This window comes from Musca vetustissima, unplaced genomic scaffold (genome assembly GCF_032173495.1).
Source record: "Musca vetustissima isolate MV318-11 ecotype Yass unplaced genomic scaffold, APGP_CSIRO_Mvet_v1 utg13732, whole genome shotgun sequence".
Lineage (NCBI taxonomy): Eukaryota > Metazoa > Arthropoda > Insecta > Diptera > Muscidae > Musca > Musca vetustissima.
The window spans coordinates 179,164-191,841 of NW_026876214.1; the positions used below are offsets into that span (position 1 = coordinate 179,164).

The 12,678-nt window shown below is 31.8% G+C and overlaps 1 protein-coding gene across 1 annotated transcript; it reads left to right on the forward strand.

Annotated features, from left to right (window-relative positions):
* Positions 1–6,076: 6,076 nt before the first annotated feature.
* LOC133338781 (odorant receptor 63a) lies at positions 6,077–11,886 on the forward strand (the record flags this gene model as incomplete). Its single annotated transcript, XM_061546888.1, has 4 exons — positions 6,077–6,207; positions 11,330–11,426; positions 11,491–11,629; positions 11,695–11,886. Coding segments are annotated over exons 1-4 (559 nt in total), but the record flags the coding sequence as incomplete, so codon positions are not given.
* Positions 11,887–12,678: the final 792 nt, after the last annotated feature.

The window sequence follows — 12,678 nt, forward strand, 5'->3', positions numbered from 1 at the left end:
TTTCATAAGAATTTGTTAAAGAAATATCAAAACTAATCTTAAGCCAAAATATTTTTAAACAAAACACTTAATATTTATGAATGTAACCAAAAAATATTTTATTACCAAATACAAAAAAAAAAACAACAAATAAAAATACTTAGCCCACTTAAGATCATATTCAATGAAAACAATTATGTAATTATACTACTTATAAAAAAAGAGAAAAAGAAACAAAAATTATGTGTTACTTGAAACATAAAGAAGAATTTGTCAAAAAATGCACACAATTTGTTTATGCACACAAAAAAATTGTATACATTTCTTTTAAGGGTGAGGGTGTAGTGTGTCACCATCACATTATGTTGCCATGCATTTTAATGTTTAGTATTTTGTTTTGTTGAGTTGGTCAGTGCCACAACGAGTTCATTGCTTTCATTGTTTCTTTCTTTTCAAAGCGCTACTCATATGAAGTTCATTGCTTCATGCTTACTCATATGTTGGGCGACAGTTTAGAGTTTCCAATTGGAAACTCAAATACTATTGTAATGAATCAGAGTTCGGCCAATGGGAATGAAGAATATCCCAATAGTAAATTTGATTGAGTGAAATTCCAAAATATGAGTATGAATGAAAATATGAAATGCATGACAACATATGTAAAAATATCACATACAAATATACGTCGTTGTAAAATAGATTTGTAAGAACTCTTTTCTGATTGGTTAACAGAAAAGAGTATTGAGTGATATCTAGATTTAAGAATTTTTGTTAGAATTAAGAATTTTATTATAAATAAAAAAGGAAAAATAAAGAAGGGAGACTTGGTGCTGACATCCATCAAGCTTGCTCTATCAGCAAGCCAACAAAAGTAAAAGGTATTTTATTACAATACGTCGTACGTAAGACTTAAGCCGCTAAACGCAATCATATCAACCAGCAAGCTTGCCGTGTTGAATACGACCTTGGACAACATATATGAGACACATACTGCTGAACTCATCACTTTACACCAGCAGCTGAAGTCCATAGATATTGGACAGCTGCCACAACTAATGAAGACAACAGCCGTTCATCATCACGTCACTAGTTATTTGGCTCTTTGCGTAGGAATTGGAGTAGCTATCTACGTCACATGCAAGTTTCGCCAGTTCTCGGCGACCAGCAGCAACAACAGCAATCCAGTACCAACCCCTCGCCAATCACTGCCGTTATCATATTTCATCGACGCTACAGTTTCTTGAACTTGTCTGGTTCAACGTGGGGGAGAATGTTCAAAAAGAACATATTGATTTCCTACATTAATATTAATATTATTTAAGCATATTATTATTGTCAGCGAATAACTGACCCAACTTAATTATTGTTTTTTGTGTATGCAGGCCAGCAACCCAAATAAAGAAACAACTCGAATGTTTTCATAATGCATGGGTTACGGGCTGAAGAATAATGCTTATTATACATATTTAGTTAATTTTATGGTGATTCAAAATTGTATAAATAGTCAAAGCAAAATAATGATTCTTGGTAGATTAAAAGAAATTGTAAAGCTATCAAGATTACGTAATTCAAGTGTTGCGTATATCATTTAAATCAATAATAAATTAATCAATTACATTCTCACAGGTTTGCACCTTCTACGTTAATTACAATTATGTGGAATATGCTGACCATGCATATTCCCATGAGTAAAGATTTAAGTTCATTTATACTTGTAATTGTTGAAATTTAAGAAAGCATTAGTAAATTAAGAACAGTAGCAAAACTGAACTAGAACGGATCGTGTTTTAATTTCGTCTGCATAATGTAATAAATATTACAGTAGACAAAGATCCAACGCAAGACGACACTATTTCCAACAAGAAACAGTCGACAAAAGATGAATATGAAAAAGATGTTACTCCGACAAAAAAGCGAGGACTGCAAACAGTCCTATAATACTATCAGTATTATTAACTCTGTTCCTAATACCTATAATCACAATTTCATAAATGAATACGGCGGAATGGAAGATGTTAGTGGTATGTGGAGCTGAAACTACAATCATCACCATAAAAGGACCGGAATAATGGTAATAGATTCATAAATAAAAGAAATTGTTACCATACACGGACATTTTGAAGCTTCGAATAATTTACATACCTCCTATGAAAGGTTAAAAACTTGCATTCGATAAGTCGGCAAGAGGAAATTGAAAGGGTGTTAACATATACCAACACCACTCCTTGCAAGGATCATCAAGAATTAATCCAACCATCAAGTCTACATCATCCTGCAGTTTAACGTGCTGAATTCTCTTATTTTCCTTGGTCTGCTGAGTTGCAGAAACCATTCTGTTTAGTTTTAGTCATTATTTCTACATCAATACACTTTTTACTCTCTGCTGCATCAACTACGTAATTATTTATGTGATCTTATTTCAGTTTCATGCAATACCTATTTTATGTTAACAGAGTTAAGTGAACTCACATACAGCAAGCGTTAGCACATTTTTCATAGCAATCATTTTTATTCTTGGCAGAATTTTGCACTGTAATATTTTGTAAATGATTATTTCAACATTTGGTTTACTATATTGTTAAGTTAAAATAATTGTACTAATTATTTATCATACAAATAGACAGTAAAATCAATTATTCATGTTAGTTTAAACTATCAAATCGTACAACACGGTCTTTTTGTTTAACTCACACTGCGTTTCAGTTAAAAGTGCTCTCAAAAATTAGTGTCAATTCTGATGCATCACTTGAATTGGTAAACTCTAATATACACAAACAAAAACAGCCACGAAGCATGTATAATGCTTACTATGCTTATTCCCATGTAGCATAAGTCGCTATTTGTAATTAGTAATGTAAACATATAATTATGCTTTTTCATTTTATTTTAGTCAATAATAACGAACCTCCAAAACGTTATTACAGCATAAAGCTAAAACAAAAGTATAAAACGTCCCTATTCAAAGATTCCCGTTTATTTATTGTATGTTCCTATACATGTTGCCAGACATGATTGTGTTTAATGTTTACTTTAGATATAGATAAATAATCTTTTAGCAAACAACACTGTGCGACACGAAAATTTTTCAGGGGTTCTAATGTACCAATTCTGTTTAGTTGAAGTCCCTGGACCACGAAAATACCTTTGGTTTTTCTGGGTCACTTCGAAAATTAATTTTATAACGGTAAATATAGAGAAAAAAGGGGTTTCATGGATTTTCCATTTGAAACTTAAATAACTTATTTACTTTATAACGGATTTATACTACAGAGTACAATTTTTCCTTTCAAACAAGATATATATTTGGTAAATCGGTTGAGGATTGGCTGAGTTACAGCGGTTGAAATGTGAAAAAATACGCATAAAATGACAAAATTTATTTTTCTTCGGACTGTACGATGAAATTATGATATCAAGCCATATAAGTTTTATTATATTACGGGGAAGAAAATTAAATTAGCTTTCGAAAATGATACAAATCAAAAAAATCGGTTAAAAAATGAATGACTTATACACATATAATTATGTTTCCCTTTGCCTGTTGCAAACATAACGGTTTGTAACAGGAAACGATACAGACCCATATTTCCTTTAGAGAATATGCATAGAATCAATACAAAAATGTGTATAAGTCATTCATTTTTTAACCGATTTTTTTGATTTTTATCATTTTTGAAAGCTAATTTAATTTTCTTCCCCGTAATATAATAAAACTTATATGGCTTGATATCATAATTTCATCGTACAGTCCGAAGAAAAATAAATGTTGTCATTTTTTGCGTATTTTTTCACATTTCAACCGTTGTAACTCAGCTAATCCTCAACCTATTTACCAAATATATATCTTGTTTGAAAGGAAAAATTGTACTTTTCGAAAGAAAAAAAGAATAATATAAATCCGTTATAAAGTAAATAAGTTATTCATGTTTCAAATTGAAAATCCACGAAACCACGTTATTCTCTATGTTTACCGTTATAAAATTAATTTTCGAAGTGACCCAGAAAAACCTTAGTCCAGGGACTTCAACTAAACAGAATATAGAACCCCTGAAAAAAATTTTTTTGTTATTTTGTAGCACAGTGCAATTAACGACTTTTGAACTTTCCTCGCTATATCATTATAGTTTATTTCGTGTAAATTACATTTTTAACGCTGATTTTCAATTTCCATAGCTAAAAGGTTAAGGTCTTATGTACTATTTTCTAAGGATTAGTCTTTAATTTTAATTTCGGATGAACTTGCGGTTTGCATTAAATTTTTATAGTTTTATTTTACCATAATGGTTAGCTTCATACTTACGACATTTGTGATTTCACTTCAAAAGACAGTAAATATAATTGTGGTTAGCTCAATTAATAATAGTTCATACCGTAGGTACAAATATTGAGTAAGCAACGAACAAATGCATATATATTTTTAAAATTATGTACATTGATTGGTGGAAAAATGTTATTCTAAAATAAATACAGTATTTTTCGGTTAATTGGTTTCCCCGCTTAATTGAACCACATGATGGGGCAAACAAATATTGCATACGAAATCACATGTAAATTTCCTCGGATAATTAAACCCTGTTATTGTTGAAAAATAATCGGATATTTATAGACCCATGGTTCCATTTTAAAATAAGCTTAGAATCACTTTCTGTTTGATGATATATATATATATATATATTCGTCCGATTTTATGTAAATAGTGCACCGAAGCCCCTATATATTTCTCGATTTGCACGAAATTTTCATAGCGTACTTAATTGAGTCTAGCATGACGTGTGTTAAGTTTCGGGGAAATCGGTTCAGATTTAGATATAGCTCCCATATATTTTTTTCTTCCGATTTAATGTAAATGGTGCACCACAATTCCTACATATCTTTCGATTTGCACGTAATTTGGCATAGCTTACTGAATTGAGACTAGGATGATGTGTGCAAACTTTCGCGAAAATCTGTTAAGATTTTGATATATCGTCCATACTATTTAGTTATAGCTCCCATATATATTTACGTCCGATTTAAGGTAAATGGAGCACCAAAATTCCAATTTGAAATTTAGCATAGGTTTAGAATGGCATGGATTGATATTAGCCGGTTGACATAAATATAGATAGATAAAGATCACATATTTAAGTTCGTTAAATTTCATGTCAATGTTCCTTCGAAGAACGACGTCTATTAGGATACATATGTAGAATACACCAAAATTGTGAAGGGTATCATATAGTGAGCCCAGTCCGACTTTATTACGTTCCTTACTGGTTTTACATACATATTTGACATCATTTATGAAAAACACTATGGTACATCTCTACTAATTGAGAACAATTGTTTATTGCTAAGGAAAAGCCGCGAGAAAGCGCAAGTGTTTAATTTGTATTTGACAATAACATTAGAAATTAATTTCGGCGAATTATGCGTGATTTATGTAATTGCACAAACAGTTCAATTAAGCGGGTATGGGATATTTGGTTCCTCGGTTAATTAAAAAAATGGTGCAAATTTTGATGTGCAATTAACCGAAAAATACTGTATTCCTTTTTACAGATGGTAGATTAAATCGGTTTATATTTAAATTGGCTAAATTGATTTAGAATTTATTATGTGCACTACATTCAATTTCGTCCGATTTCATGTAAATATGGACACCTATACTACACGAATCATATAGATATATGTGTCCATTTAAATAAAATTCAAATTTGTAGTTTGGAGTCACAATAATTTTATATACACTATTCAATAAAACACAAATCAATACATTTTCATACTTTACTATTATTAACATCAAATCCATTTTAAGCTTGTGTTCATGGCCACAAAGACAAGGGTTGTCCTTCATATTTTTAAAGGCGTCGATTTCATTTAAAATACCATTTGTTAATAGAAGTGCTGTGTCGCATGTGGGTGTAAACATTTATATTAACTATTAATTATGCTACCATGACCATTCGACAATGTTAATATGTAATTAGTACATTTATCCATTTAAGCACTGCTATAGAGCATAAAGAAGTCATTATGTCAACAGACTGTAATTAGTAGAGATATCAATCAAAATTTGATCCGAGGTTATTATTGCTTGAAACTTTAGCATTGCAAAATGATGAGTGAAAAGGAAGTGGAATTGTTGAAAAAGCGCAACTATAATAAAATCAAAGAATTAATAAGAATATCATTTGGGCTGGGAGTAAACTTAACATCGCCATCACCATTGAAGGACTCCTTAAAAATGTAAGTAAGCTAAATAATACTGTAAATCGGAGCAATTATTTGAACACCTAGTAATTCAGAGGATAGGTGAGCCGAAATCATATGTACGATTGTCACAGTCTTATAGTTTAGGTTCTGTAGGCAGGAAATGTAAATAAAATTAATGAATATAAAATAGGCTTTATTAAACTATTGTGACCTAGACCTACGTCTCCACCATTTCCCATGGAGGTATTATAATCAAAATTATTTGTATTACTTCTTACGAGACAAAAGCTATACCTTGAAAATATTGCTTCTATTTACTTTACTCTGGTACTCGCAGTATGTTATAGGTACACTATTGGTTATAAATAAGGCTGCACAACAAAATGCAGCTATTGCAGAACCATTATCATAAAGTAGGGATTAATTTAAAAAAAATCGCTATGATATCTGACGGTGAAGCGGAACTGATAAAGAAACGCAACTATCGAAAAATCAAAGAATTGATAAGAATTTCATTGGGATTGGGAGTCAACATAACGTCGCCATCGAAATTTAAGGACTCCTTGAAAATGTAAGTTAAACCATTAAATATAAATAACTAGTTCATCCGACAACCGATGTTTTGCCTTAAACATTTTTCATCCACATAATATTGGTCAACATATAATAAAAGTTTAATAAAATGTTGGCCATATTAGTCGATCAGAAATAACGTCATTGCTTATACATCATCATTTATGTAAAACTGAATAATATAAATATTCAAATTATCTGAGGAAGATCAAGAAGTCCATCTACTTGTGAGTATATTAATTTTGAAAGATAAGTAAAATAAAATATTCGTGAGTTCAATTATGTACATAGCGCAGTCGGTAGGAGTCTTACAAAAACCAAAAAAAGGAAAAATTATATGAATTTTAAAATGTAATATGTAAAACAAGAGCACCACAAAAACGAAGTGCTTTCTTGGAACTATAACAATTATAAGAAACGATGATCTGGAGAAGGTAGCCATCAGGCTAACATTCCAAAACAAAAACAATTCAAGGACAAGTAAAATATGCAATAATTGTGAACTCTGAAAGGAAATACTTAAGCACCGCACCACATGAAAATCGAAAAACGCCTCATTACTGTTATATTAACTTATGTATCAACGTGTTAACGCAGCATTTAAAATATACTATTTCTGACGCAGTTGATTAACAAGTAGAAGTGAAATAAAAGTAATAATCCCGTAATTTTATATAATTTTTGTAGTGGATAATTCAAAAAAATATATATGAAACGAAGTTTCTGCATCAACAATAAACACCACAAGACAACATTTTTTGGCCTCCTAATATTTATTTTCCACATTCACTATATCTTTGCTCAGAAAACCTTACATCTACGAACAGTAATAAATTTCGAATAAATTGTACAATATGAAGAACTTTCAATTCATCTGAAATATTTACCATAGCAAATTATTCGTGGTAATAAATGAACCGGACTTTTTAATAAAATTTATAGGTATATCATTTACTTCACAAAAGTTCTAATCACACAATAGAATCGTGCATCGCTCGAATGTCGTTGGAATTTTTGAATTCGGACAATCCGAAATCTTGCCCAAATAAAACAACATGCGACATCTGTTGGTTAGAACCGGTTCAGACATCAATTTTAGTATCTAAAAATTTGATTCAAATGCTTTGGGATCCGAATCTGTATGAGAAATATTTACGGTAAACATTTATCGATTTCTTGTCTTTCTAAAATCTTATCAGCAACATTTTTGTAGGCCAAGAAATGTCTTATTGCGAAATTTTGTTAAAGATTCAAAATAATTAGAACGAAAAAGACGAACAAGGACTCGAAATTGAATGAGGATATGTGTTACCAAAATGCATGTATGTATATTAAAGCAATTGCTACTTACCACTACATACACTATGGCACAGTAGACTTAGGAAATAATGTGCAATTTAGCAATAATTTAGTATTTAAGAACAAATAAATCAATAAGAAAGAGAGAACTTCATGTGCGTGAGTTAAAACCTACATTAATCTTGGTGATACTGACTCCACTACAATAATCCATTGAAGGCCAAAATAGTCTTTCAATAAACATTGGTGACCCCTAGTCCTTCCAGTAGGACAAAACACGCAACCTACAAAAGTACGTAGGATAAGATATCCGTCCAATAGGATTACATACAGGTACTGTTAGACTTAGGAAATAATAATTAGGCAAATTTCGGACCATAGCTAGATTTGAAAAATGAAATACAGGGGGTTTTTTGAGTCAGTCATGGTAGAACCTTCCAGGAGATCAGCGCCAGAAACAAGCCAATTCCCGGCTGCTGATAAACCCCCTGCAACCGCAAATAACGGCGTGTCAATAGCTTCGTATCAACAACTAACTCAGCAATTAGAAGACAAAATGTTATGAAAGCGTCTCTAAAGCGAGTACTTACAATGGATCCGACTGCATCAAATATGAAAGTAAAAGAAAAACTGTAGGAACAAATTCAAGAAATGCATTTCTCAATATGGGAAAACACCACCCTTGAAAAATATGGTAAAAGAAAACTTTAAGACAACAACACTATCTGAAGGAAAAGGAATAGAACTTGGACAATGTGTTGCCACTGCCCACAATCACAAAATTTAATGCAGATACTCTTAAATGGCCGGCCTTCTTTGACCTTTTCTCGTAAAACAGTAAACTACAAACGAAAAGAGGATAATATCATAAACGACTGTTATCGAATCCAAACATAAAATACTTTCATAAATACAATAAACAAATTTAGAAAATGTGCAACAAGGACAAAGTATATTGAAACAGAAATTTAAGCTGTAAAACAGTTTTTTTGTATCCATAATTATTAGAAATAATAGAAGAAATAGCAATCCCATTGAAACCATATTTTCTCAAACAGAAAATATTTCTACTAAAAATAAAGTAATCCATATCCCAGGATCCAAGGGCATACAATTCCGTTTTATCCCACCAAGAATACCGAATATCGGCAAAATACTGAAGCACTCATACAAAATACTGAAACACTCACACATTTTCCAATCGGAGAAGCTTTAATTTCGCAAGTAGGCAGCAGAGCAGATAATGTGAATACATACAGCATATCACACTGGAACTTAATGTCACATATTAAACACAAATTTTTGAAAAGGTTGTCAGAAGAATGCTTACAAGACCTCCAAAAATTGGGACAAGACATGAGCAATCTTAGGAAAGAAGATATAGTAATTTTCAAAGAAGTCAACCCACCTCCAATAAAGTGTCCGTTGGGAAGAATTCTTATGTGTTTTCCGGTGCTGAAATAAAAACCTCAGCAGGAGTATTCAAAAGGCCCATTCGCCGACTGGCACAATTCCAGAAAATCAAGGTGAAGTTTAAATTTCGACAAAGGTGCAATCGCAAAACTATGAATATGATAGAGATGTTATTCCGCCAAAAAGAGCGAAGATGACAACTAACCCGATATTATGGTCAGTATTATAATATTAACATTATTCCTTATTATATGTGCAACAAAGATGCAAGTACAAATATTGACAATAACGCCCGATTATATTTTGAAGGATTAGGAACAGTAAAACTAAAAAAAGCTTTGAAAAATCCATTCAATCGTTAAAAGCAGCGTAGCTTAGTCGACATGGAGATTGAAAGTTATTCGCAAAAGTCATTGAAAAACATTCCAGAATGGAATGATCCGGAGATCGATGCCCATAAATTCAGTTTTCCGATGGAAGAGGATGTAATTATTCTAAACAGTGGTGAATCCAGTTCTTCCAAGGAAGAGGATGTTTTTATTATCAGTAGCGGAGATGTCACGTCTGGGTACGATACGTCTGAGAGAGATGACGATGATGTTATAGCAATTAGCAGTGGAGAATCTATAATAAATAATGTATCAACCTTTTGCGGTCCTTACCATAATTCGATTTTTATGGTTTGATTAAATGTAATTTCACTATTCCATAAACAACAATAAAAAATATTAAGCCTTTACAAAAAAAAAAAAAATTGTGCTTTGTTTAATATAAAAAGATCTAATTTTCAAACTTTATTGAATGATATGTCTGTGGAGTAAAAATGTATCATTGGGAACGAACCGATTGTTCAGTTTCGGAACACTTACGATGGCCATCGTCTTGTCCATTAATGACAAGACGCATTATAAACAATGTTCCTAATAATATTTATTAATATTATTATTTGGATAGATTGCTTCCTGATTTCGGTGTAGATGTATGTGGTATTAAAGCAGTGAATAATTTTTCACCATTATTCTTAATTGTATTTGCAATAATTACAATCAACGTTATCAATAAATTTTTTAAATAATATAAAAATATATTTTTTTCAATTTTCGTTATTAAGTTCGTCATATATTATTTCGGCAATATCTTCCAGTTTCTTTTTCATTTTAAGGTTGGATGTATTGGACAATTGACATGCTTTTGCATGTTATTGCTGACATGACATGCCTTCTGCCAAAACGAATGAGGAACATATTTTCGTACATTTCTATCGCGTCTAACTAATTAGAATAGATCAGATTTTGTGACCACATCTTCTACTATGATGTCGTTGTTAAGCTTTTAGTTAAGGATCCCAAGATTTGCAAAAATTAATTTAATAGCCGGCTACCACGAAAAGTTAATCATCTGTAGTTCTATATTCTGAACCCGGGCAATATTTCACAATATTTGCACCACCTTGACCGATTATAGGTCACCAGCTCCACTTTCTAAACCTAACATATTTTCCAAATATCATAACACATATACATCTTTAAATATTTACATATATGTCCCACTTCAGAGTACATGCAGCCATACAATTGGTTTCAGTTTTAAGGTCAAAAGCATTTATTGGTTATACTATCAACTTCTCGGGTATATGTCCTTCAGGAGTAAATATATACGCCCCAGGATAAACATTTTGTTTATTTTTCTGGGTCCATTTGATCCACTAAATATTGACTACGTTATTTGAATTCATGTCCAAATTGGTGGTCACATTTACATACATCACATTTGATACAAATGAAACTGTAAAGCGTGGCGTTGAATATAACTATTTTATAAAATACTTGTGTACATATTTAATATGTTTCTTTCCTTCTTTTACTTCCAGAATAAATATAATTTTGGTCGTTTCAAGTGTAATTTCCTTCTATGGACATTGGTGTTATACGATTGAAAGTATTAAAGATATACCCAAAATCGCTGAGGTAGGTAATTAATTTGCTATTAAAATATATTTAAAAAATATTGTTTTTTTTTTTTATTTTACAGAGCGTTTGCACAGCATTTCAAACACTAATATCGGTAATTAAAATGGTTTACTATTTGTTTATACAACGTAGACTTTACTACTTGTTGCTTAAGGCCCAAACTCATGAATACATTCGAAAAATTGATATTTTCCACAAAAGTAAGAGTGAAGTTGATATCGTTATCTACAGAAATAAACTAATTTCAATTCGTTTAATTACAAAGATTTCCCCATGTCTGAACGATTACAAATGAAAATTAACGAAATCCTCGATGCAAGCTGGAAGAACATCAATGGCCAATTGATATTCTACATTTGCTGTTGTGCTGCAATCATAAGCAATTATTTCTTTATGTCGCTGTTTTTGAATATTTATCATGCCTGGAAGGAGACACCAAATTATGAACATGTGTTACGTAGGTATTTATTTACAAATCTTGAAAAATCTTACAAAGGACTACAATTACAAAGGAATGCTTAATATATACCCTTTCTATGCACTAATAATTGACAATATATTTTGCAATAAACACCACAACAACGCCCGTTTTTATACCCTTCACCACACTGTGGTACAGGGTATTATGTCTTTGTGCATATGTTTGTAACAGGCAAAAATAATCGAGATAGACCCATGGTTCCTTTTGAGAATATGCATAGAATCACTTTCTGAGTCGATTTATGCATGTCCGTCTGTCCGTCCGTCCATGTATTTTTGTTAACAAAGTACAGGTCGCATTTATGATCCGATTTGGATGAAATTTGGCACAGGTCACTTAATTGGCCCAAGGACGAACCCTATTGAAATTGGAGAAAATCGGTCCACGTTTAGGCATAGCTCCCATATAAGGGTACCCCAAAATTTTCGGTATTTTGAGGTTCTTGAGCGCGTTTTTTAACTGAATTCGCTGAAATTTGGTACTTTGAGTTCTTATTGGGTAGCAAATCTCTCTACCAAAAATTATAAATAAAGGTCCATTTTTTCGGATAGCCCCCATATAAGATTACCCCCAATTTTCGGTATTTTGGGGGTTTTGATCGCATTTTCCGACCGAATTCGCTGAAATTTGGTACTTTGTGTTCTTATTGGGTAGCAAATCTCCCTACCAAAAATTATAAATAACGGTCCATTTTTTCGCATAGCCCCCATATAAGGGTACCCCCAAATTTTCGGTATTTTGAGGTTCTTGAGCGCGTTTTTTAACTGA